The following is a 27,797-nucleotide window of genomic DNA, read 5'->3' as shown; positions in this document are numbered from 1 at the left end:
TGAATCACATGTTTCTATTGTATTATTGGAGACTGCTCATTTGTTATTTCAGTGAGGGGGGGTTCTGCTTTAGCCTGCAAGTACTTTATGTTAATTTCAATCATTATGTTTCCTGTTTTGTGTTTTGGTAAGCAGCCAAGGGGTGCATTATGTGCAGATTAACCCACCTAATACTTAACCAGTTATATTGAAACGTGTAAATGTGTATTATTGAGGTAAATTAAGCCACCTACGGGCCTATTCTCATTTCATTATCCGTCTTTGGTATTTTTAGGCTGCCATATATATCCTAGATTAAATTATCTTGTTAAATAGATCTATCGTAATAACCTTGCTGTGTAGGATGTCTGAAATTACTTGATAAGCTTATTGTTACTTGCTGAATTTTATAATTGTGCTATATTGGTATTAAAACTATTGAGCAATTACCATATATGCATTTTTGGACCTCTTCATTTTTCCTCTTGTAGATCATGCTTTTGGAGACATCTCGGAGATACAACCCTGCTATTGAGAGTATCACCTTTTTGAAAGACTTCAGTTACAACAAGGAGGACTTTGCAAAAGCAGGTAATTTAATTTAATTTCACTTTCTGATGTAACTATTGTTGATTGGATGATTATGGAGAACATATATTGTTGGTGTATCTTTGATTTCTTTGGAAAAGGTTTTCCAAAGAAGTGTGGACACAAAAGCCCAAAGACGATCATCTGTGTCATACCTGACATTAGCTGCGCTGGGGCCTCACTGGGGAAGCTTTATTTTTCTCAGATATGCTGCTTCACGGTCAGCTGACACCCGACTTCTCTTAAAAATAAATACATGTTGCCGTTTCTCAAATTGAGGGTCCTTGAGGGCTAGTTTTACTCTTCTGCCAGGTATCTAACTCAAAACACATGGTCTGCGCTACGCAAGGATTCGGTCAACATATCGTTGTCTGATTGTTGTTCCTTGTAACTGTCATTTGAAAGTTAAAGTACCCTGAGCTGCCCCCGTCTCCCCCACAGTCCAGCCCTGTTTACCTTCTCAGCAATCCCAGCTGTTTACCTGGCCTTTCCACTGTTTCTCAGGGCTTCAGCTGGAGTTCATCAACCCCATCTTTGAGTTCTCCAAGGGCATGAACGATCTGAACCTGGATGAGGCAGAATATGCGCTGCTCATCGCCATCAACATCTTCTCTGCAGGTGGGACCCCTCTCTGCCTCTCCTTCTCTTAATGGTGCATAGCCTCTCCATTAACTTCTGTTTTTCATTCACTGTGTAGGTTCTCAGTTCAGCGTTAGCTTAGATTGTCGCTGGCCAGGAACTCCAGACACTTCACTATGAAAAAGCATTGCAAGCTTGCTTGCCAACTAACCTGGAAGTATATTGAAGCTAATACATTTATTTTTGGGACCGATTTCAAATAATTACGGAGGCAGAGATGGTCGGATCTGGCAGAATGCAAAAACCTCAGTTGATATATGAAACTGTTTTTTTAAGCAGCGCAGCTTTTGGGATTACTTTGGCAATTAAATATTGCTCTTTACCACGGATGCAAAATGCAAATCCTGGGCTCCCGTATCAATACACAAATGTAAATTTGCTGCGTATTCACTTTCACACTCCTAACGATTTATAAAATATTAAGTTATTTAGTGACATTAAAGTGGACATACTTAAATATACGCGTATGCAAAGACATTTCAGTGTACACTGTCAATGCAGGGTACAGTGTGCATTTTTCACAGTTACTAATACCATGCGAGTATGGGATATTTTGATTATTCTTTATAATAAAGGCTTATTTCAAATTTAATCCGATGTAATTTGTACCCTCTCTCGCCCATTGGTTTTATTTAACCTTAACCTGTGTTTTGTCAGATATTTGTTTTAAACGTGATTGTAAAAGTAAATCCGTGAATGGCTTCAGACTACATTGTTTGGCGTTATTATGGTTTGTATTAAGCTTCAGCAACAGTGCGAGAAATTAGTTTTATTGCAATATTGATTTATCAATCTACAGTAAATACATTTATGTCTATTCCTATTGGGGAGATTAAATGAGTGGAATTAATTGTATTACCAGGCTCTGAACTATTGGGACTGGGTCCTTCATGACATCGTGAAGGACCTGATGTAATGGCCAATAATGTTTCAGGCAAATAAAAAATATACTGTCCCACTAAACCTTCAGAGGGTTCCCTGTATTTATTTAGCTATTTTCCCCCCAGTCTAAATCCCTCTACCGACCTCGTCCTTCTCCATCCTTTTATAGTGGTGCTGCCTTCTCCATCCTTTTATAGTGCTGCTGCCTTCTCCATCCTTTTATAGTGCTGCTGCCTTCTGGCTGGCAAGCTAGGCTAGCTGTATTACCCTTTGAGCAAGAGAGCAAAAGTTTTAGTCTTGTTATCTTTATTTCCATTGGTTTCATCATCAAGCCTCTGTTTGCAAGAATGGCACGTGCGGTTGAGGGTATGTGGCTTCCTCAGAATTACGCAATTCAGAAGAAACGGGTGGGGGTTGTTTTTTTTTTTTTTTTTAAGCTGTGACTATACGTTCTGTGCAAACGACGCTGGTTTGTGTAGTGAGCATTTCACAGAACTGGTTGGAGTTGATGGGGGAGGTGTGAGTGGTCCTCACCGCATCGTTTTTATTTCCCTTTTTTTTTTTCTTTAATGCAGAAACATTGAAACATTTTAAAGAGTGTTACATATTTTGAATGGAGTTGTGGGCAGCCTACAGCAGTGGAGTTGTGGGCAGCCTACAGCAGTGGAGTTGTGGGCAGCCTACAGCAGTGGAGTTGTGGGCAGCCTACAGCAGTGGAGTTGTGGGCAGCCTACAGCAGTGGAGTTGTGGGCAGCCTACAGCAGTGGAGTTGTGGGCAGCCTACAGCAGTGGGGTCTAGAATTTCAGAGCCAAATGAACATTGCAGCACCACCGACTGGAAAACCCTGCAAACTACAGCTATGGCAACATTTTGAAGAGGACAATCTGCAAAAACTTTGGTGTAAAATATGTTGCATCAAACTTAGTTTACCTATAACCGGTATATACACTGAGCACCTACTGATTACCTAATCAGCCAATCGTGGTGCTAAAAAAACAAAACAAAAAAAAACATCCAGTGAGCAACAGTTCTGCAGGCAGAAACGCATTGTTAATGAGAGATGTCAGAGGAGAAGGGCCAGACTGATCGAAGCTGACAGGAAGGTGACAGTAACGCAAATAATCACGCATTATTCAACAGCGGTATGTTCAGCATCTCTGTTCAGCATCTCTGAACATAACGCGTCAATAACCTAATAAAGTGCTCATTTCGTTAATGATACTCTAAACGAAAGTTAAACGCGTGTGATTCAACCAGAAAAGAGCATATTGCACAGCTGGTCTACCAAGGACATGTTGCCTCTTCATTTTTTTAAGCTAAATTAAGGCTTTCTTGATCCCATGGAATTGTTAGAGCCAGAATATACCAGCGTGCAAGATCAGGACAGCACAGGTTGAGAACGAACATGCTACAGTGAAGATCGGTTAAAGTTGGGTAGGTAAAATCCGACCTTGCTTTTTCCACCGACGGCTCACCCCTAAAACTGGGGCATATGCTCCCTGACTGTAACATGTCGTTGGATGGGACGTTAAAACCGCTTTGCTGCAGTGCAAGCTCACCGCATAGACGAAAGACACGTGGCCGAATACACCGCTGATCATCTTAGATTTAAGACACGTCACTTTCTTTTTGTATTGCCTTTGGAACTTAATTTAACAGCATTAGATGGATTTTAATAGAAAACGACAGTCAAATGATACCGAGTGTTTGACCAGTTGAGTTCGACAAGTGGTATTGTCAGCTTTCTCGAGACAAATAAGGGACCTTGCCGTTAAGCCCAAACAACCGGATAGGATTTTGCGCTTGCGACGTTGAATACCTAAATCAATTGTAAAATTAAAACGCAAGCCCTTGAACAATAGTGGGCCAGCCATAATTGTGGGGAAACGGTTTGCTTGTTACATTAGGCGTCGCCTATTAGCGGGCGACGCTGTCTACCAGTAGCCTAGTTGTTCCGTTCCTCAGTTACTGTCCGACAGGTTATCTGTTGTCTTCTATGCAGCCAAAAATTCATGACGTTATTTTTGGCAAGTTTTTCCTGAAATTACGCCCTTTTAGTGCAGTAACATATCGAATGTGGGTTGTAAAAATAGATCTTTGACCGAAACATGAAAATACAGAAAATGCCTATCCCTATTTAGTGCTAATACTACAGTAGTATTTGTTGCAACTATTGTTGTTGAAGTATTCAGTTAAATAAATAGTTGTGCCTCTACACGGCTCATTTGCATGTTTATGTACATGTATAATGAATGTTAAATGTATGTGTATATGCTGTTTTTCCAGACCGTCCGAATGTGCAAGATCATGATTTAGTGGAGAGACTGCAGCAGCCGTATGTGGATGCGCTTAACTCCTACATCAGGATAAAACGACCGAACGTAAGTGCTGTGGATACGAGCCCCTTTCTGTGTGCAGAAAACGGGTCAGGAACCACGTACATCCTGCAATGTGTTCTGCTTTCTGTTTCCGTTGAACTTCGGAAGTGATGAAAAATCAAATCGTTGTTTTCATAGTCTAACCATCCCTTATTAATAAACAATATTCTGATAAATTGATTGTGAATCGCTCCATAAAAGACACAAAGTTAGAAGTAACGTTTAAAGTAGCCCTAGACCAGGGGTCGGCAACCCTGGTCCTGGAGAGCTGCAGGGTGTGCTGGTTTTTGTTTTCACCTTAATATAAGCAACCGATTCAGACCCAAGAAACCAGGTGAGATGAGTTAACTGAGCAATGGACTGCTTTAATTGATCAATTAAGTGCTGAGTAACAACGAAAGCCAGCACACTCTGTGGCTCACCAGGGCCAGGGTTGCCGACCCCTGCCCTAGACAGACCCAGCTATATAGTTAGTTACAGCTACGGGTTAACATTTTTACTTTTTTACAGCTGTTGTTATTACTGTCATATATAATGCACCACATGCATACAGGGTGTCTGAACAAATCTGTCTCTGTGTAATCCTACAAGCCAGAAATATATACGCTTATGTTGGCAACACATCCAGAACCTGTAATCACCATTTCATGGGACAGTGCGGCATGGCATTGGGCATTGTTTACAGCTGTACCAAAAAAAAAAATCACTGAAGGAAGCAGAACATCTAGTTCATGTTGTTCTATAGAGAAAATACCATTTCAAATTTATGATATTAATCCTTTTCAAATATATTTTGTTCACGAGCATTCCATTTGAATTGGAAACTGTGTTCTTAAAAAATGACGGACAAAGCACACATAAAATGGTGTTACTCCAAAAGCACATGAGCATTAACCCCCTCTGCGGCCGCTGGTCTTGCAGGACCACCTGATGTTCCCGCGCATGCTGATGAAGCTGGTGAGCCTGCGCACCCTCAGCAGTGTGCACTCCGAGCAGGTCTTCGCCCTGCGCCTCCAGGACAAGAAGCTTCCACCCTTACTGTCTGAGATCTGGGACGTGCACGAGTGACCTGGCCCTCCCAGCCCCCCACGCCCTCCCCTCTCAGACGCCCCCCCCCCCCCCCCCCCCTCAGACGGCCCACGCCCTCCCTCTGCCCCTCCCAGCCCGTGGAGCGGCCGGACCCCGTGCTGAGGGCACGGCACTGCACGGACCCACACCACCCCATTTCCCGGGACGGTGTCCTGTGATGAGCGCAGGAGTGGGACAGGAGGTGACCCGCGGGTGGCCAGGGCGGCGGTGATGGGGGGCCGCGGGGCTGTGCCGTCTGGTCAACGACTCGCAGAGGGGCGCTTCCTTTGTGCTGCCAAGACGCTCCTCAGACCGTGGATGCAGAGGGAAGGGCTTCCGTGGGTTTGAACGTTGCTGCGATCGGACATGGTTGCGATCGGACGTTGCTGCGATCGGACGTTGCTGCGATCGGACGTTGCTGCGATTGGACGTGGTCTCTAGCTCTTCCCCTGCCCAGGAGGTGGAGTTTTACTCACAGACTGGCCTCTAATGGCAAATCACATTTATTTTCATTCTGTTGAAATGTAACAACTTAGAAACCTTTTGACTGGCCTCAATGATGGTTTCCAACCTCCAAACCATATCAGTGGTGATGATAGACAGGTAACAAGTTTTGGGGTTTAACCAGTAGTTCCAATGTAAGGGCAGGCTTCTAACACACACCGACACCATTTAACATGCAGTCAAGTATTGAAGTCCACATTTCATACTGGCATATCACTTGTTACCAGTGATGTCTTGCCGCATTCATTGATCACCACTCTACTACAGTTAACCATTTAAATTAAACATGGACATATAATATAGTGACTAGAACAGGAAGCCAACGAGTAAATTAATTCAAGTAAACTTACTTGGGGCATCAGATAATTCACAAATAGTCATTAATTGGCAGATGTTTGTCTTTGATGAGCTTCTCGATGCTTAATGGAGAATGTGCAGCGACTTCCTGTGTGATCCAAGTCAAGATTAAATGTATTAAATTTACTTAATGCCAATAATTCACCAGTTGACATTTTCTCTCTCCAAAGGCTTTGGAAGTCTTTGTATAGATGCAAGGAAACAAGACATGATAGCAGGGAGATATATTGCAAGCCTTCAATGACTAAAGCACGATGCATTCGATTTTCCAAATACTCCCAAAGGCTGCAGAGGGTTGAATCTACAGTCAATTTTTTGCACTGTATGTCCCACCTTTGTGACATTGAAAGTGTTGCAGGTTTGAGACCGATCTCACTCGATAACAGTAATGTTAATGACATGTTAATAAGGGATGAGCATCTAGGGAACAGTAGGTATAACCGTTTACATTTGGCTGTGGCCAAAATTTATCAATGCAAATTAACAATATGGATGGAATTTCATGTAAAATCATTGCTGTTTTATGCCTATTTTCTAGAAGGAAAAAAAAAATCTACAACAGTTCACAAAAAGTCATAACTACTAAGATTTATATAATTGGGTGCAGAAAGAAAAGTTATTTGCAAAGGCTGATTCACATGGTAGACAAGAGAACTGGGTAGGCAAGGAACACCCAATGGGTTAATTAAAGGATTTTCACAGACTGCCATTGACCACTGAATACTGACCACATCACATCTACTTCTACAACCAGCATCACCAAGAGTGGTGGGTATTCTGCAATGTGACGCACAATTTTAGGTACTGTACTCTCCGCTACCATTGTTGTCGTGGCTGTTTGTTTGCTGTAAGTCTACATCGAGAAAAATCCAGTAAGATTGTGGGAGGAAGAGGATGGTCATTAAGTGGACCTCTGATTTATATTATCTGGTCTTGAATGTATTTGGAATATGACCACAGCAGGGCCAGTGGTGCGTTTTGTACACATGCCTACACTTATTTTGGACCTTCGTTGCAGATGCAGGTCTCGTCAAAGTTTTTGTGTGAAGATTTAACCCAGAATAAATGTGGAAGGTCATCCATTTTAATGACTATAATTTGCTTAATTACATTAATTGACCATGTGTGTTATGATTTTTGTTTCTGATTTCATTGAAATATTGTAACTTGTATTAAAGTTATCTTTGCGAGTGGGCTGTATGGATACATTTGCATAACTACATACTAGCATACTAGTATTTCTTTCCAACACTGAGGAACATTAACAATTATTCAGAAAATAAACCCCAGAACGTGGCTATTCACTTGCCAGCCATTAGCAATTACCTTGCAGTTATTTTTTAAGGGAGTCTACTATAATCTCTCCCTCAGTCCTAACTATGAAATATGAAAATACTTGCTATTTGCTATAAATATTTTGAAATGCTAGACTGAAACTGTACTATATAAATGACCCTATGGTGTTCTAATGGTTTTTTTTTAGTCTCCATTTTAATTGATTCTTACAGTCTCCTCCTGGTGAATGGCTATAAATGTTCAAATAGAAAAACATTTTTAATGTTTAAATGCCTTAAATCCTTGTATGTTCTGCTTTATATGTATAAAGTATATGCTGACAAAATATATAGTTCCACCAAAATGCAGCCTATATTCGTTATTGCTTTACTTTAGTACAGTCCAAACCTAATCTTTGCACAGATCTTGTTGAACTAACGTGTTAAACCACTTGTAAAATGTTTTCTGACTCAAAGGTGATTTTGAGGAAGTGATAAATGATCTAGCTTTATAAATAAAATGTTTAATTTTCTCTGTCCTGCAGCACATTTGATGTTTGATGTAAGGATCATACCAATGTGTCTTTTTTCTACTGGCTGATTTCTTGTAGCTGTTGCCCTCACCACCCCATGGAGGACTGGAACAATGTCTCAAGAAGTAATTGTATTGATATGTGCTGTCTTTACAGTTCTTATGCCAAAAGTTTGCTAGTTGGAACACAAACCTCAGTTGTCATAGTCGTGGAACGTTTCTGCAGTACGAACGGCTGAGAAGCCATACGACAGATTGTGCTGTGTGAACATCATGTCTTGTCAGAATTCCCTCAAATGGCCAAATACTTTGAAGGCATCTCTGCGTTAATTTTGATCCTGCCAACTCCAGCACATAAACAATGGGGTCAATATTGCATTCCTGTAGAGGTGGTCGTATGTTCCATGTTCCATGCTCCATGCCATGTTTTCAGATTCAAAATAAGCTATGGTCGGAAATGTTAGCTGAAAGATTCCAACCACCTGCCAAATGTTAAATGTTCACATCACAGTAGGAAGGTAAACTCGTGAAATATACACTCAGTGAACACTTTATTAGGTATTAGGACTTGTACTGCTGTAGCCTATCCACTTAAAAAGGTTATATGCCTTGTGTGTTCAGAGACACTCTTCTGAGATACTCACACCGCTCTGTCTGGCACCAACAATCATTCCACGGTCAAAGTTACTTAGATCACGTTCCTTCCCCATTCTGACATTTGGTCTGAACAACAGTTTGCTTTTATGCATTTAGTTGCTGCCACATGATTGGCTGATTAAATACTTGCATTAACAAGCTGGTGTACAGATCTACCTAATAAATTGCTCACTGAGTATATATATATATGTATATATATGTGTATATATGTATATATGTATGTATATGTATATATATGTATATATACACACACACTCACTGAGCACTTTATTAGGAACATTTATACTTTATTACACCTACTTATTCATGCGATTATCTAATCAGCCAATTGTGGCAGCAGTCTAATGCATAAAATCACGAGGGTACAGGTCAGAGGCTCCAGTTAATTAACCATCAAAATGGGGGAAATAATTTGGTCTCAGTGATTTAGTGTTGGTGCCAGAGAATGACAAAAAACAAAAAACATCCAGTGAGCAGCAGTTATGGGGCAAAAACGCGTTGTTAATCGGAGAGGTCAAAGGAGAAGAGACTGGTAAAAGCTGACAGGAAGGTCACAGTAACGCAAATAACCACACATTGCAACATTGGTATGCAGAAGAGCATCTCTGAACACACAACACGTCAAACCTTTATGTGGATAGGCAACAGCAGCAGAAGACCAATAAGTCTTAAAATACCTAATAAAGTGCTCACTGAGTGTATATGTTAGATATACAGAGAGAGAGTGAGTCAAATTACGCTTTTCATGAGCATCCCCATTTTGCCTAGCTAAATGGTAGAACCTCCCCCCGCCCAACAGTAATGCGGAACTCCTCGCAGACCGATGGACCGAAGAGGCTTGATGTGTTGCTAGCCAGCCTGCTTATGTAGCCAGTAACGTAACCATCCAGAAAGAGAAGTTCAGCCTCAAAGACGCACCCGATTTAGCTAGGTAATGACCAAAGTGTCCATGGTAAACCGTTAGTGCAGCTGGAATTGTTTAAACATTTCGTGACAGACGGTGCCCGAATTGAGCTCCCCAACCTTAAATGTTGCCAGCTCGCAGGCTAGCTAGCTAATATTATATAGGCTGTCAGTAGCTATTGAGGCTAACCTACATAGCTAGCCAGCTGGGATTTTCCGATCCAGGTAAGGGAATGGTGCTTTAACATTTCGTTGTAATATCAAGTTATTACTTTGGCAGCCTGCCACTAAATTCTCTAACTCTGCCATGTTGATATGTATGAAAGGCAGCATTTGAAATAAATGGTTGCACTTAGCTAGCTACTAGGCTAATTATGTTAACGCTAGCTAGGTAGAAACCAGGACAATGCAATTGCTATGAGTTACAGAGATGAAGATGCATATTTCCGACAAGCTTGCTAATGAAGTGAAAAGAAAAACAGGGAAAGTGATGAATGTTATTGACGGTAAACAATATTGTAAACGCATGCCATGCCATTTTGGAATTGATAATGTTATTGTTAACGTTAGCAGGTGTTGCTTGTGTACCACTGACTAACGTTAGTTGTAATTGTTGTAAGATATTCGTAGTGAGATTGTCCTCAGCTGGCAGATTGCTAACGATAACGTGCAGCAGTAGTTTTTTAGCATAACGTTAGCAACGCTGGTGCGCTAACGTGGATTTGGAAGTCGTGGGTAACTATTAGCCAGCTAGCTAGCGTAGGTTGACATCGTGCCGAATAACGTCGCTACGTAGCTAGCTAGCTGTCTTGCAACGGTGTATGGTTAAAGATGACGAGTGGGGCTGGGATTAACACGGCTACCATGTTACTGTTGCCGAGTTAGCCATAGAGCTAGTGTCGAATCTCTAAACGTGCAATATAGCTTCTCCTTTGCCACTGTCCTGGTCAAGATGCTTGTTGTGGCAGGTAACGTTAGATCTCACCATATTGACGAGCAAGCAAGCTAGGACCTCTGGGATGCCATTAGCCAATGGTATCCGAACGGTCGCGTTTAGCTTCCACTGCGTTAGCTACGTTTTGGTGGGCAGCTAGTTGCTCAGAAAAGGTACGTTAACTTCGCTGCTAACGTTACCGTCTCCTCTGTGTGTTTTCGTTTCTGGATAGCTAGCTATCTTTAGCAACATGCGTTGCAAACGGAAAGCCAGACGGATAGCGAATAATGCAAACATTTGAAAAACAATTGTCGTGTGGACTGTAGCTAGCTAGTGACATTCATTTCCCCCGTTCACCTGTATTTTATTTGACGTATTGATGCAATTATGACTCGATAACGAACTCAATGGATACGTAGTGAACGTTAGCTAATCCGATTTCCATTGCTGAGCGGAGGTAGCCTGGATGCGATTAGCAGTCTACCAGCTACCTAAACGGCTTTTCATAACTAGCGCACTCCGTTAGCTATACGACTGTCTCTACCACAGTACCACTTCCGATTGTAACAACAATCCGTAGTCTGTACTGCTATCTTATTCAACAACATCTTTGCAATTTACATGCAAGTTAAATTAAGTTAGCCAACTAGCTTACGTTCCTAAATCGCACGTCTGAAGCATGTTTTATGACGATCGGACGTCGGTCATGTGGTGATTTAGAAGCTCAGTCATGTTTATATAGCTAGATAACTAGCTAACTTGATCTGATACTAGTGCTGGTAATGGAAGTAATGACTGCTGCGAATTGAGTGGACATTTTTGCTAGCGTTTATATACGCTATTTATGAAGCCACCTGCGTTGATCGATCTGTGGTTAACGATGGTAAAGATCGACGGGTCTGCGCATCTCTGTGATGCAAACCCAGAGACACGATCTCCCTACTGGCTTAGTAGGATGCTATCCAGAATACCAGCTATAGTAGAATGAATTGTGAAACGGAGGCCATGCTAGGTATTGGATTGGCTAGCTAACGGTGCGTGTGTGCTTGTTTGGGAATAACACAGGGCTTGCGTAAGGGACCTTTGTATTAATGATGCCATGTCACCTTTACACGTTAAAACAAAATTTAAGCCGCATGTGTTGTATTATCTATGTCCATCAAGCTTTGCGAAAGTGGCGTGTTGATGCACATGTGTTTACACTGGATGAATATCTGGATAAGAGAGATTAGAACAAAAAAGAAATCTGCCATACCCTGCTCTGATAAAGATCAGGCATAGATGCTCTCTGCAGTATGTGTAGGACTCGGATGCAATGAGCTTATGCCACAATGTGCCAGCCCCCCACCGCCTTATTGATCTGACACAGCCCTCTTCTAGAATGTAGACACTAATGAAAGCCTCTGAAAACAATAAAAAATTGAGTAAATTTGCGTTGCTAGTTCGTTAGATGGGTTCTGGGGTTTGCGCCCCATTGCTCAAGTGATCCTAGATAATGAGGGATAATTGGAGACGGCCATTGTGAGTTTTTGACCGGATATAGGCGGTAGGCTGTTGACGTCAGCAGAAGCCAGTATATTTGTTGGTCTGTGTTGATGCAGCCCCTTATTAAAATGAGTTTCCATTGTAAAATCCGAACGAGGCAGGAGTTCATTAACTTGAATTGGAAGTAATTTCCTGGTCTGTCAATGACAACAGCGGAAGAGAAAGATCAGATTGAACCCACTACAGTTTTAAAAAGGGTAATTACACCCGAGATCAAATCAAACTTTTTTTTTTTTAGCAGTAAACATGTTTGTGTGCCTACTTTGTAGTGAAAAATTTTAATCCATGCCATTATTTCAATGAAATAATATCGTTTTGGCTTATAAAACTTGTTCTGTTGCATATGAATTTAGAAAAATGCGATCTGCAGTGCACCTTGGCCTCGTCCAAATCGTGACATCACCTTACCCTTTCCAGGGTACAATGATGTCATAGGTATATAGATGTCAATCAGATATTCTGTTGGAAAATTGACTCCCACAGTTTTGTCCATTTAATTTAATTTAACAGCTTGTTTTCAAAGCTGGCAAGCCAGCTGTTCGGGATCAGTACTAAATGGAACACTGCCGGCCCTAATTGGTTAGAGAATACTTTATGCAAATGACATGGACACACCTACCTTTTTTTTTCTTCTAAATTGTGTGGAAGGCAGAGCTAGGCTGAAACCACAGTGCCATTACTCTTTAAGGATAGGTGGTTTGGTAAGAGTTCCTCTTAGAATTTTAGGATGCATACTAACCGCTTTATCAGAAAATGTTGAGAGCAGAACTTTGCAAAAAGGTCTTTGATAAATAGTGTATGGACAGTGTTCCACCAACAGCACACAGCGTGTGGCAAGCTCATAAACATTTCAATAGAAACTCAGACTGAAATTCAATAATCTTTTTACAGTGCTAGCCATACCTTGTATATGAACTGCTTTATTTTACATACTGTACAAGTATTTGGTGCTGCATTTCTGAGAATGCAAGCACAAAATTGAACCCTGATACACATGGAGTACACAGTCTCGTATCCATAAGCTGATGCCAAGCTGCCATGCCTGCCCCATTGATAAAAATGCCACTGATCTCATCTCACCATCAAGACTCAATCACTTAATGAACTCACCAATACAACATACATTTTGAGGACAAGAGTACATAGAAGTGTTTGCTCAGCATGTTAAACTCACCTTTTCTGAACAGAACAGAAAATGGCAAATTACACGATTGCTTTATCAAAACCTGCTATCATTTAAAAAACCATACCATGTGCCTTGGTGATATTTCCATGCTGAAAATGTCAATCTATGATCACAAGATGTGCCAACTGAAAGTGTTAAAACATGGTTTTATCTGTATAAACTATTTAGGACACCTTTGCTTTAGCGACAACGGTTCCTTTGTAATATGTATTTTAGAAAAGCATGTGGGCAGCTTACCTTCTGCATTTTGGCCTCACTAGGGGACATTAATGTCCATTGTTTACTTCTCTGTCTAATTTCTCAGGAGGAGTTATAATTTTTTGTCCATTTCGTCACTGCATTCTTGTACATAGGAATGCTATTATCTGTATTTTGTATAGGCTCTCTGGAACACGATCAGCCCAGCTATGAGAAAGAAGTCTCATTGTGTAGGTAGAATTTACGCAAGCAACTACAGTATAAATTCTGTTCTGCGTACAACCGTACAACTGGTATTGCAGTGATAACCGAGTAGCATTTTAGCTAAAGAAATGACATTTCCAACTGTGTAGTTTTTTCAGGCTTGTTCAGAAACAACAAAAAGATTCTTGCCTGGACACACGCTGGGACAGTTACTCCTCAGACTTCTTCATGTTTTACTACATTTTATTTGTAAAAAATTTTTTTGAGATGCCCAAGTCTAAATAGAAGACGCCATTTGAAGGCTGCCAGAGGGAGCAAGGCAAGCAAGGAGAGGGAGGTTGAGAGGGATAGGTAGGGGTGATGGCTAGGCCAAGTTTTTGGTGATGGTCATCAAATTTGAGTTGTGGCTGTGGCTCCATTTTGTTACCCCCCCTAGGCACAGCCATGAGGATCTGTATCCACTCAAATACAAAAAAGTTAGTTTTTTTTAACCAAAAAACACTGAACTTCTGTCATTTGTTTCAGTAATTTTGACTGTTGGAAAACAAACCACTTGTGGGAAAAGGATTAATGGGTGCAAAGTGCCAAGCCCATATAACACCCTGAGCATGTGCGCTCAAATGAAAATGCACTTCATACTGTATGATATTTGTTACCTATACAACTTCCTGTAGTTTTAGACCTTCATACTTCTCTGTGGCATTAAACATTAAACAAAATTGCTCAGTATGATAATCTGTACCATTATATTAATTATTGAGAATATTCATCTTTCCTAATGTGAAAGGTCAGAACTATTGCGCTCACTCTGTCAATTCAATATTATCGAAAAATGTTATTCATTTCATGAAGTACATTAAAAGTTATTTGTTTTACTATCATAACTCCATTGCTATTTAGCACATAATTTAATTGTACTTTAGTTTAATGGCAAAGAGTCAATGCCCTTTGTAGGTATTCAGATTAAAGTAGATTCACTGATACAACAGGCTGCCGTTACTCATTTGCACATGAAGAGCCCCCCCTCCCCCCCCCTCCTCCCATGATGAGGGGAGGAGAGTGCCTGCTGATTTAGTGGTAAGCCATCTGTTTAATTTAGGGGTTCCATTTCAGCATGGGATATAGCCAATGCCTGTCTGCACCTGCATTTGACTTATGTGAATCCCTGCCAGGGATTCTGCAGTTGCATTTGGCTTGCATGTTGCACTCCGATTTCCTGTATGCATTCATGTAGATTCCCTCTGTAGCTTTCAATGATTGCTTTGATGTCTTTTGCATTTTAGTTGCTCACCCTTGGACATGCTATTTTATCAGCTGCAGCCAAGGAGGGATTTGAATATTTAATTTGACGTAATGCGACGCAGTATCATTTATTTATATGTCTTGAATTATTAAATCGAGTGGCGGGTGTACAGGAGGTAGAGTGTTCCCTGCTCATGGGCTGGTTCAGTGCCGTTTTTGCCAGACTCTCCAGGGCTGACCTAGAATTCAGCTTTGTCTGTTACTGACTGTCTGACTGACTAACCTTGTTGAAATGCGCATGAGTGGGAAGGCTTATGCAGTACTGACAGGTTCTGTCCCGTAGACTGGGAGCTGTAAAATGATGGCGGAGAACTCTTGCTTCGACAGAACAGTGATTGTTATTGGACTGGTGTGGTTTGGATGGAATTGTCTCTCATTGTTTTAGCAGAAAAAGTTAGATAGTTAACAAACATGAAATTTAAACTAGCTGCAAACTAGCTAACTGGTAGATTGCTACTACTGCTAATACTGAGTTGTTTAAGTATTTACAAGCTGGTGTACAGGTCTAATAAAGTGTGTATTTGAGTTGTGCTAGAGGGCAGAGGCTATTGTGACATCAAGGCAAATCTGTGGTCTATTGCCAGTACTGCTAATACTATGGAGTTGCATAGCTGGTGTAAAGGTGCGGATAATGAAGTAGTAAAAGAGTGCATATGAACATTTGATGTATAATATATGTGTGTAGTGTAAAAATAGAGAGGTTAATGGCTGTTTAAACAACATGTCAACGATCACCACTGTAGAAACTGAACATACCTCCATTCACTCCAGTGGGCCTTTTTCCCTTAAATATTTCAGAAATTCATGGGAATATCAAAGAGCTATGAACTAGCACACCATTCAGGGCCAAGCCAGACATTTCCCAGTTGGTTTGGGGTCAATAGCTCTAAAACTGTGGGAAGAGTAGGGGGACAAAAAAAAATGGTTGAATAGCCTAATAAATAAAACTTTCAGGATAACAATATTCTGTTGTGTCGCTATCACACTAAAGAAATCTTGGTCTTTTAATTAACACCGCAAGTACTATGCCATGCTTATCTTTGTTATGTGGAAATATTTATTATTTGAATTTATTGCTGCTAATGTTAACTAGCTTGCTTATTATGTCTCATGAGAAATCATTAGATGTAACATTAGTTAATCGTTATCTTCTGTAGTTTGTTGGATTCCATGTTACCTAGGTGTAGCTTTTTCTGTAAAATGGGGTAGCAGTTGTACTGCCTAGGTTAGTTTATAGGCACATGCTGCGCTGGAACTGCTGCTGAAACAGTTATGACTGAGTTCTAGACTGCTTGGATGCACCGTCGACAAAAACAAGAAACTGATGGATTAAAGAAGTGTCAACCCTACAACGTATTAAACATTTTTAGAGTTTTTTCTATTTTTAAACAAATTAAGTTTTAAGGACCTCATCTGCATATTTATACATTTTGGACCAGAGAGAACCATGTTTACAATTTAGCCAATTTAGCTAACCTCTACTTAACTTTGTAGTTGCATAGCTCTGTGAATGTAAAATATTGTTTTTTGTCATCATCTTTTTATTTATGATTGAAAATACTGGATTCAAATCTACAAATATATTTCCCACCCCACCCAACCCCTGGCAGTCACAACCCTCACCCCAACCCCCCACCTCATTTTCCAAGTTTGTATGTGTATATGTAAGCAATATCACTCAGAGAAAACGGTCATGTTTGTTAAAGTGGCTGTGATGACTATCCAGACTTCCCACAGGTTATTTGCCGGACTATATACAAAAATATATAAAAATATATAAAGTGATTTCGACTTGTTTGGTGCTACACAACACGCCTTGTTTGGTGCTACACAACACGCCTTGTTCGGTGCTACACAACCCCCCTTGTTTGTTTGCTGGAATACAGAATTAAGGCAACAAAAGTATGTATGTTTGGAAAACTACCGGCATCGTCCTTTCTCAATGATGCAGAACAAAGACATGTACATTTGGCACTGTCCCTTGGTTACAAATGATTTTATTGCATTTTATTTATTTTGTACTATCATTTTACGTTTGTAACCACCAAGTTCAGTGTTCTCAGTCAGTCATGTGTGGCTTGTTTTTGTCCAAAAAGCAAACATGGAGTGATCCTATGAAATTTGAGAGCGTTGTTTGTTCTGCTTTTAGCAGCAATAGCCTGTTTCACTCCTGGTAAACATGCCATTGGTACCCCACATCTTCATATGCACACTGTATTTCTGACTGGCATTTCAGACCTCAGGATTCTGTGTAGAATCTTGCAGCATTCCACACATTTAGGCTATTTATGATATTATGGTAGATCAACCAATAAATAAATGTTAAAGGTGACACGTAGGCCTTTTGTTATGTGTCATATTCGTTTAATATATGTAAATAAGTTTAATATAGGCTAGGCAGTGGATAAGTTTTGTGTGACGGGTCACAGATCGCCCTGGACGTTTCAGTGCTGTGGGCAGGATGGGACTCATTGTCTCTGTTTCGCTTTCATTGGCTGGTAAGTGCCCAGTGACTTCATTGTTGGGAATTGTGAAAGCTATACAGGATTCTTAGTTCGGGCTAATTGCCACCATTCACTGAATTCACAGCGCTTTCTTTGGCACCCGGTGTATTAAAGAAACGGTGATCTAAATACCATCTGTGATGGAAACTCGTTGGTTGCTACAAGGTGCAGTAGACACAAAACGCTTTCAGACAGACGCGGTTCTGGTTCTGGCTCTGGTTCCGTCCGACACGTGGAACAGTGAGGGCTGGACCCAGCAGTGAGGGCTGGGCCCAGCAGTAGCTCAGTGAAAGTTGCAGGATTGAGAGGGAAAGTGGAGGAAGGGTAGTTTATCTTTGCTGCTGTACTCCACCCAGAAAGTGCAGCAAGATTTAGAGTGCTTTACACCATATTTCAAGTGAATTAAATTCTCTCTGCAGAAATTGAAGTCAGCAGGAAGGAGTAAAGTAATGTTGGGATGATGCCTTCTGGACCCATTTCGCTGCTAACGACTGGAGCCCTTCCAAGGCCTTATTCTTCACCTCTCTCTGTTCCAGAACCTGAAGTCTAAATATTGGAAAACTCTGTCAGGGCTCTCGTTTCAGATGCTGTCACTTTTCAGGGCTGCATGTTGATGGGATGTTTGGGGGTTATGTTTTCAGTTAATTGTAGGCCCCTGTGATATGACATTTTAAAGGAAACCTCAGAGAATACCATTCAGAAAATTCTTACTTAATTTACTTACCAGACTATGCATAAATAAATCCAAGTGATACACTTTTATTTATTCATTTATTTATTCATTTCTGAGCTTTAGTTTTTATTTTATTTACCGTGAAAGTCAGGCCTTATCCAGTCTTGAGTTAACTGGGCGCCGCCGTGTCTGCAAGTTTGCAAAGCATCTCGGGGGCGTGCCGTCGCATGGCATTGCAGTAATGAGCCAGACAGATACTGTACTGTATGTAAACTTCTAAAAAGTATGTCTTATATAGCTGATGTGAAATGGCACATATCTTACCTTACCAGTCTGAGCCTGAATGTTCTTCAGGCGTAGAAATGAAATATGAGTCGGGCAGTGCTTCCGAAAGCGAATTAAACGCGACTGAAAATTACATGACTCGCACAGCCGGGAACGCTGATTGCTGCCATTGTGCTTCTTTATGGCGAATGGCAGCAGAAGTTGAACACGTTTGTTGCCGGGAAATGCACTTTCTTTCAAAGGCAGTTGGATGAATGAGTTGGATGTTAGTAAAGCTGTTATTCAGAGTTCTTGATACTGTCTTTATTCTGATGAAGAGTGATCCTGTCTGGTCGTCCTCATGAGCTTGTTTCCATACAATCCTCAGGAAACTGTTCACCATCGCAGCCATCCGAAACATTGCCTAACAGGTGTGCAGTACCAAACGGCCGACTTGAGACTAGCCGAGACAGCAGGAGGCTCAGAATATCCCAACTAAAATCTCACAACACCCATGTAAAAACTGGGCAGTCCACACCATTAACAAATAACGTCAAATTTTTCCATAAGGACTTGCTTGACTGTTTTTCCTCTTGTGACCTTTGCATGCGTATTTTGTTTAACAAATTTTTACGTTATATTGTCTTAATTTGCCAAAAAAGGAATCGGCCTTCGTAAGTCATCAAGATATCAAAGTAACGTTGAACCACTCTGCTGCTGCCAGATAGATCCTCCAAGAATAGTTTCTTCTGAATATTTTCCCATTGGGTTCAACAGGCAAATTCATTAAAATACCTTTTATTAAAAGCTCTTGAGTCTGCGCTTTGGCCACGTATGAATTGTTTGCTTACAAACAGAGAAACGATTAAATCAGAAAAAGCAGAGTAAGATGAGGTGATTCCAAACTTGTGAACGGTAGTGTATCTGCCAAATTCCATAGCTGTACAAATTATATTTTGTGCTGCCAATTCCAGAATAATCATTTGTAAAAAATGGAGCAAAAGCAATAGAGATCCAGTAGCCCCCTGGGTTGAAATGGTGAAAAATTATAGCAGTGTTTTATATCTGTAAATAATTGCTTTTCGTCGCATATAAATAAAAAGTGGCCCATGTACTGTTGATATTACTCTTCTCCTCCCAGCTGAATGTCTCTGTTTACATTGGCCTCTGAATGTAGGGCTTGAGGTGAACGCCTTCAGTCCAAACGTGCTTGTAGTGCTCGTTAAGGGTTGTGCCTTCAGGCTCATGGGAAGTCCTTTGGATCAGCAAAAACAGTTCTGATGTTTCATTTTCTTAGTTTTGGAGAGGTGAGGTGCTGTTCTTTGTGTTAATTCTATTTGTGTTTTTTATTCCATATAGGAAATAAAACGAACCCTTACCCCACCCTACCTTCCAGAAATTTCCAACCAATTTCAAGTATAAAATGAAGCTCTGCTTTGAACTTAGTTTATTGTATTAATTAATCCTAAATGACCGCTTAATACCCGTAGAACCCGTAGAACCCGTAGTGATGAATACAGTTGATCATGCATCAGATGCTGCACGTCTGTGAGCTGTCATCTGGTGGCTGCCGAAACCTGGCAGGGGTTTATTTGCTGTATTGGCTGGATTATCACGGACGGCATCAACAGAAGGAGCGTTTCTCTCACCCCTCCCTCTCCTTCCTGGCCCGTGTTTTGGTCAGTGGCAGTTCTGATAAAAATAGCCACCTGCACCAGGGCTGAGAAGAAAGCAGATTGGGTTGCTATGGCGACGGAGCCGAATCCGATTAGCTGGGCGCTGGGAGTAGAGGAGGTCACGTGATGCGAGTGAGTAAGGAAGTCACGGTTTCCCGTTCTATCTTTTTAGGAACTGAGACTTAGAGAGCAACACTTTGGTTGCTTTGTGCACCATTTGCTGGTTTACTAACAGAGCGACCCCATGCCATTGATAATGTAACCCATTAATGTGCCCATTCAGACCCAGCTGTGTGAGGGAGAGATGGGGCGGGGCCCATTCAGACCCAGCTGTGTGAGGGAGGGGCCGGGGGGGGCCCATTCAGACCCAGCTGTGTGAGGGAGGGGCCGGGGGGGGGCCCATTCAGACCCAGCTGTGTGAGGGAGGGGCCGGGGGGGCCCATTCAGACCCAGCTGTGTGAGGGAGGGGCTGGGGGGGGGCCCATTCAGACCCAGCTGTGTGAGGGAGGGCTGGGGGGGTCCGGCCGGGGCCCATTCAGACCCAGCTGTGTGAGGGAGGGCAGGGGGGTTCGGGCGGGGCCCATTCAGACCCAGCTGTGTGAGGGAGGGCAGGGGGGTTCGGGCGGGGCCCATTCAGACCCAGCTGTGTGAGGGAGGGCCGGGGGGTTCGGGCGGGGCCCATTCAGACCCAGCTGTGTGAGGGAGGGGCAGGGGGGTTCGGGCGGGGCCCATTCAGACCCAGCTGTGTGAGGGAGGGGCAGGGGGGTTCGGGCGGGGCCCATTCAGACCCAGCTGTGTGAGGGAGGGGCAGGGGGGTTCGGGCGGGGCCCATTCAGACCCAGCTGTGTGAGGGAGGGGCAGGGGGGGTCGGGGCGGGGCGGTGTTCAGTACAGCTCTCCTGAGATCAGATAAGGACCTCACTCCTTAGCTTACACGTATGAGTGACTCATTCATGATGAATGAGTCTTGGGTGGTGTTCTTGCGTAAGGCCTGAGTCTGTAGAACTGACCCTGCCACTCACAGGTAGAGGCCTTTCTTATAAGCAGGAGACATTAAAAGGTTCAACTACAGTTTTATTTAAAAAATAAATAAATTTGAAACCTACAGTTTTTACTTAATTACTTGTGCACTGCACTCCCATGACGGTATTTCTTTCTTGATTCATTTCTAGATCTGCTGATATTCCAAGTTGTATGTTGTATGTTGTATGTTGTATGAGCTACTTTGAATATCATTCAGTCACTGACACATCCATGCCTGCTTCCTGAACAGCGTTTCTGATCTGTCAGTCTGTCAGTCTGTTTGGGGACTTCATCATGATGAGAATGTTTCTGTCGATACAACGGTAAAGGTCTTCCTTCACCTACCAGTTCCTTTGCGATTACTTGCGGTCACATAATGTCCCAAACAATCCATTATGTGACCGTTTTGAAATCATATAAAATGTACAAAAAAAAAAAGACAAAGATTTATTAGTCCAATTAACATTGAAATCCGTGCCATTTGGCGGCCATCCTGAAAACATTCAAAACCATTTCCAATGGTTTTATAAATGTCAGCTGACATTCAGAACCATTTCAGATGACAACAAATGGTTTATGATAGAATTTGTTTGGAAAGTAGATCATCAAACAATGTGCATTTCAAATGTGTCACATCTATAATGCTGGTATTTCCCAGTGATTGGTATGGAAGCCTTTTCAGGTCTCAGCTGTAACATGTTATTCTAGACCTAAAAATGTATGTTAAAGGTGAAGAACATATCTAGAATTTTCATGGAAAATGTAAGTAGTATTTATTTGTCTCAGCAACCCGACAACTGTTTCTTACAAGGAGCATGGCTATGAGCCCCTAATTTGATGTGTAGGGTGGTTCTGTGGTCTGATGTTTTTTTGTTTTCTTTATTGGTAATCTAATCTAAATATCCTAATTGCCATTCCCCCCTGAGGCAAACAGACATGTTTCTGTTGGTTTCATGTGTGATTTCAGTCTTTCCAGGGACACAAAGTTCAGACTTGATACAGCCTGTCCTTTAAATAGAACACTACAGACGTACGCCACCAGTTTAGTTCAATATTTCTCGGCGTATTACACCCAGTTAAATGCCCTGGGCCGGCATTGGTTCTTGGAAGCTCCTCTTCTTGCTCACGTTTGCAGGGATGTGTTGATCAGCGTTAGGGTTAGGGTTAGGGATAAGATGTTCTTCCTCCTGTAAACCCTCCTACTCAAGGGCCTGTTTGTGTGCAGATGATGGTGAGGTTTGCTGCTCTGATAGTGTCGTACAGTGCTGTATATCGTAGACTTGAAGCAGTTGTTGCATTTAAAGGCTATGCTAACAAATATATACAACACTTTTGTTCCTTTGATTTACTTTTAAGTTAATCCATACTTTTTCACAGCTGAAAATGGGGGACTCAAAAACAGGTTTCTGTAAAATGGAACAAACTATTTGTTTATGTCCTGGCCTCCCCTACTAACACAGCACATGATGAAACAGGGATTTTGCATAGTTGCATTTGCGTGAGAATGATGTATTATCGCAACTCGCTTCCCAGTGGCAGTGGCAGGATGATTTGAACAGTTAAATCTTGTTTTCGGACCATGAAATAATTTTTTGTAGTTTTTTTAATTTTAAATGGCTGTTTTTGCACTGAGCCATGCAGGAATGCAGCTAGCACAGCCGGGACATGTTGGAACGCTGTGCTCCTACATGCCCCCGCCTATCACACCCCCCTCCAAAAGTATTGGAACGGCAAGGCCAATCTCTTTGTTTTTGCAATACACTGAATATATTTGGGGTTGAGATAAAAAGATGAACAAGACAAGAGGCGGGGCGATGTTAGCGTTAGCGCAGGAGGTAAGAGCAGGGCGATGTTAGCGTTAGCTCAGGAGTTATGAGCAGGGCGATGTTAGCGTTAGCTCAGGAGGTAACAGCAGGGCGATGTTAGCGTTAGCTCAGGAGGTAAGAGCAGGGCGATGTTAGCGTTAGCTCAGGAGGTAACAGCTGGGCGATGTTAGCGTTAGCTCAGGAGGTAACAGCAGGGCGATGTTAGCGTTAGCTCAGGAGTTATGAGCAGGGTGATGTTAGCGTTAGCTCAGGAGGTAAGAGCAGGGTGATGTTAGCGTTAGCTCAGGAGGTAAGAGAGGTTGCCTGGCAGCCGGAGAGTTGCCAGTTCGATCCCTCGCTTGGGGTGTGTCGATGTCCGTGAGCAAGACCCCTGACCTGCAGTTGCTCCCAACGAGCTGATTGGCGCCTTGCATGGAAGCCTTTCACCGTTAGCGTGTGGGTGAATTAATTGTAAAGCACTTTGGATAAAAGCTCTATATGAATGCCTTCCATTTACCAAAACATCACTTTTGATTGCTTGTTTTAATAGCAAGACTGTTGCAAATACTTGTTTCTACATACATAAATGAGTTTCTGTGAATGTGAATAGGTGAAAAATATTCTGACGTTCTACACAAAATGAGAGACTAATGTTTCACATAACTTGAGTTCTCAATTTTCTGCTATTCACTAACTGATAGGTGGGTTTGGCCTTTGTCTCCTATAAGAGCCAATTTTACAGGTTTCAATCCCGAGGTTAGCCGAGCAGCATGGGATTCAGAAGCCTATTGTTACTAATAAAGAGGATATAAAATTGGTTGATGGAAGCAAAAAAGAAGCTTTTTCCTTTGATCTTTGAGGGCTGGCCTTTCCAGTTTAAGCAGAAATTTAGAGTTGAGTGAATCTTGGACCAAAAAAACTTGCACAAATAGTAGTACCATCATCCATTTATGCTGTGTGAATTTGGTTCACTGTGGGAAAAATCCCAGGTGGTTATAGATGGAAGAGAGAGCAGCTGTACGACTTACGTACAGACGGCAAACTGCAGGTGTGTTTTTGGGTTATTTGTCAAGAAGAGGAACGGCCAAAGCCCCTGTCTGCTGGTTTGGCCGCCCGTTTGTCTCCGTCATGCGACGCTGAAGAGAGTACTGCACTGTTCTGGTGCTCTGCACACACATGGATTTAGGTTTTCTGAACAACTTGCCTTTCATTTCCTTTTCAGTTCAGGTGTTATTTGTTTAGTTTGGAGATGGCAGACACTCAATGGCCACTTTATTAGGCACACATTACCTGCTCCTCCAAATAGTGAATGGTGTGTCTGCAGCTGAAAATGAAGCATGTAGAGGTGGTGAGGAGGTGTATTTGCTGTGTTCCACAGCCACTGTTTCAAAAACATAGTTCATTAAATAAAATTTTTACTTCAGATGGAAGTGATGGGATCAGCGTATTGGAGCCTGTGCACTGGTGTGGGCTCGTTCATCGTCCTGCGCGCTTCCTGTAGATCCAGTGTTTTGTGCGCCGTTATTATTTTCTCACTCTGGTAACCCGTCTGCTCAGCGGGCAGTGGGGCATCTGGGGGCCAGTGTCCCGTTTCTGTCCCTCTCCTGCCCTGCCCTGCCCTGTTTCTGTTTGCACTGCACGGGGCTGCTCAGTTCACGTGGTTGATTGAGCGCCTGTGTACATTTCCTGCCACGGCTTCACTGCTCTGCCCAAAGAGAATAAAGGTTGATGCGATAATGCCGTTCTGGTCCGTTTGTCGGGTAACTCTAACGACTGCGCAGCGTGAGGTTCGGGGCCCGGCCGTGGCCACACAGCCCTTCTGCCTTTACAGAGTTCTCAGAAATTCCAGCGCCATTCATTTGGAGAGTCTTATCTGGTTTATAAAGTGCTAATCGCTGCAGCAAAGTGGGAAGGGGTGCCTGAAATGTCCCCGTGCTGTTTGCTAAATGAGTGGACTCATAAAGTCGCTCAATTTGCTGAGGTAAATGGGACGTGGTTTACATTTAACGGGCGGAGAATGGTGTCTGCGCTCTGCCCAAGCGTGTATTGGGCAGAGCACAGCACGAGCGAGTTCTCTGTGAATCAGGTGCTCATACACTCTCTCCCTTGCGTGATCTCTCGTGCTTTCTCGCCAGATCATCCTCAGCGCGTCAATTTTTTAAATTTATTTCAGCCGCGTGCAAAAACTGCTGCCCAAGCCGAATGCTCAGTTAGGCGCTCATCTCTGCTGCGGCAGGCCAGGGTCGAAGATCAATGCTCTTGTTTACGAGCGATCTGTGTGTGAGTCCCATTTAGAGTAGGGGTGTCGCGGGAAAGAAATGTATCCTGCGGCGTTTCTACTGCAGTAATAGACCTGTCACAGTCTGTTTCTACCGGCCATTATGTTTGTTTTAATGTTCACCTGTTTTATATTGCTTGCGTTGCATTTTTGTAGGCTATGTATGTCGATTCAAACAAATATATATATATATAGGCCTATTACTAAATTACCATTACGAGGCTGAATTATGATGCGAGTTGGCCTCTTGGCGGCCAATGCAAGATGAAAACTCGTGAATGAAAGCTCAAGGATATGTATTTCATGTTCTTATTGAAACGGCAGAGCATGTTTAATATAAAACACAAAAGTTTTCATTCCCTGTCATTGCTCAGCTAGTGTTGACAATTGGGGGCGATTGAACTCCTGAACTCCATGCCGTATCAACCCAAATAGACCTAATGTGCGACCATGTTTCGCACGCTTGAGCGAAAGCGTCTGTCATCTGGAGTGAGGAGCGGCAGATGGGTGATATATTCTCATGGATGTGTCACACTGTCTCCACCGCCAGATAACGGGATGCCGTTCAGTGTAAGAATATACACATTTCTCTGTTTCACTCATCTATTAATGTAAGATGCGTTGCTTTTTGGATTCATGAAATTTGTGCATTGAAACCGCATAGTTATGTACAGTCACTGACCAGAGAACTGTTTCCACGAACTGTGTGCTCTTAAACCTTGGAGTGTACGACCCTGGTGCTGACAGGTCAAGGCTTTGTATCCCAAACAAAAGAGCCAGTGACATTTAATGACTGACAGTGACTTCAAATCCTCAATATTGAACTGGGCTTCCTTTCAAACCAGGACTAAAAATACAACATTACATGAGCTATTGCATTACATTGCATTACATTACATTACATTACATTATTGGCATTTGGCAGACGCTCTTATCCAGAGCGACGTACAACAAAGTGCATACCCATAACCAGGGATAAGTTCGCTGAAAGACCCTAGAGTACAATTTCAACTGCTACCTGTACAACAAAGATAAGGACGAGGGCCAATTATTTATTTATTTATTTATTTTGAACAAAGAAACAAACAACAGAGCAAAAGTGACCAAAGTTCACTATCCAAACACTGCTTACCTAGCTAACTAAAAATACCGATACACAAAGCCACAGAGTCACAGAGACAACAATTAAGGTTCACAGGGAGGTAGGGAGGGATGGGGAGAGGTGCTGCTTGAAGAGGTGTGTCTTCAGCTTGCGCTTGAAGGTGGGGAGAGGTTCTTCAGTTCTGACCTCAACGGGGAGTTCGTTCCACCACCGTGGAGCCAGAACTGACAGTAGTCGTGAGCGTGAGGTGGAGGTTCGGAGAGGGGCAGGTGCCAAGCGGCCTGTGTAGGCTGAACGAAGAGGTCTGGCAGGGGTGTAGGGTCTGATGATTGTTTGTAGATAAGCTGGGGAAGACCCTTTAACTGCTTGGAAGGCTAGCACCAATGTTTTGAATTTGATGCGAGCCATGACAGGCAGCCAGTGGAGGGAAGTAAGCAGGGGGGTGACGTGTGAGTATTACATCCTCATCCAGTGAAATATTTGAATTGAAATATATAGTTAAATATTGGAGTATTTACATTTGCTTAATTTGATGATGGCCTTTCTGAACTTCAGCCGTTGCACTGATTGTAATGAGGTGGGAATGTCAGAGGAGTCACTCACAGGCTCATCTTAGCAGCCTCACCAGCATTCATTACCAGCAGCCATTACCAGCATTCATTACCAGCAGCCATTACCAGCAGCCATTACCAGCAGCCATTACCAGCATTCATCACCAGCATTCATTACCAGCATTCATCACCAGCATTCATCACCAGCATTCATCACCAGCATTCATTACCAGCATTCATCACCAGCATTCATCACCAGCATTCATTACCAGCAGTCATTACCAGCATTCATTACCAGCATTCATTACCAGCATTCATTACCAGCATTCATTACCAGCAGTCATTACCAGCAGTCATTACCAGCAGCCATTACCAGCAGCCATTACCAGCAGCCATTACCAGCAGCCATTACCAGCAGCCATTACCAGCATTCATTACCAGCAGTCATTACCAGCAGTCATTACCAGCATTCATTACCAGCAGTCATTACCAGCATTCATTACCAGCAGCCATTACCAGCAGCCATTACCAGCAGCCATTACCAGCAGCCATTACCAGCATTCATTACCAGCATTCATTACCAGCATTCATTACCAGCAGCCATTACCAGCAGCAATTACCAGCAGCCATTACCAGCAGCCATTACCAGCAGCCATTACCAGCAGCCATTACCAGCATTCATTACCAGCAGCCATTACCAGCAGCCATTACCAGCAGCCATTACCAGCATTCATTACCAGCATTCATTACCAGCAGCCATTACCAGCAGCCATTACCAGCAGCCATTACCA

General features: G+C 42.5%; 2 protein-coding genes across 9 annotated transcripts in view; both read left to right on the top strand.

Annotated features, from left to right (window-relative positions):
- nr1h3 (nuclear receptor subfamily 1, group H, member 3) overlaps positions 1-8,207 on the top strand; it is a 37,012-nt gene extending 28,805 nt beyond the window's left edge. For all 8 annotated transcript variants that reach the window (XM_061244822.1, XM_061244816.1, XM_061244821.1 and 5 more), the window contains 4 exons: positions 471-570; positions 1,072-1,185; positions 4,376-4,470; positions 5,389-8,207. In XM_061244822.1, coding sequence (XP_061100806.1) covers positions 471-570; positions 1,072-1,185; positions 4,376-4,470; positions 5,389-5,535 — 456 coding nt within the window. In that variant the 3' untranslated portion in view covers positions 5,536-8,207. The remainder of the gene's footprint in view (positions 1-470; positions 571-1,071; positions 1,186-4,375; positions 4,471-5,388) is intronic.
- Positions 8,208-9,676: 1,469 nt separating this feature from the next.
- madd (MAP-kinase activating death domain) overlaps positions 9,677-27,797 on the top strand; it is a 94,943-nt gene continuing 76,822 nt past the window's right edge. The window contains exon 1 of the mRNA XM_061244708.1: positions 9,677-9,987. The gene's annotated coding sequence lies outside the window, so the exon portion shown is untranslated. The remainder of the gene's footprint in view (positions 9,988-27,797) is intronic.

The sequence above is a fragment of the Conger conger genome, chromosome 6 (assembly GCF_963514075.1).
Source record: "Conger conger chromosome 6, fConCon1.1, whole genome shotgun sequence".
Taxonomy (NCBI): Eukaryota; Metazoa; Chordata; class Actinopteri; order Anguilliformes; family Congridae; genus Conger; species Conger conger.
Note: the sequence above shows the minus strand (reverse complement) of the source record. Positions and strands in the feature narration are given on the sequence as shown.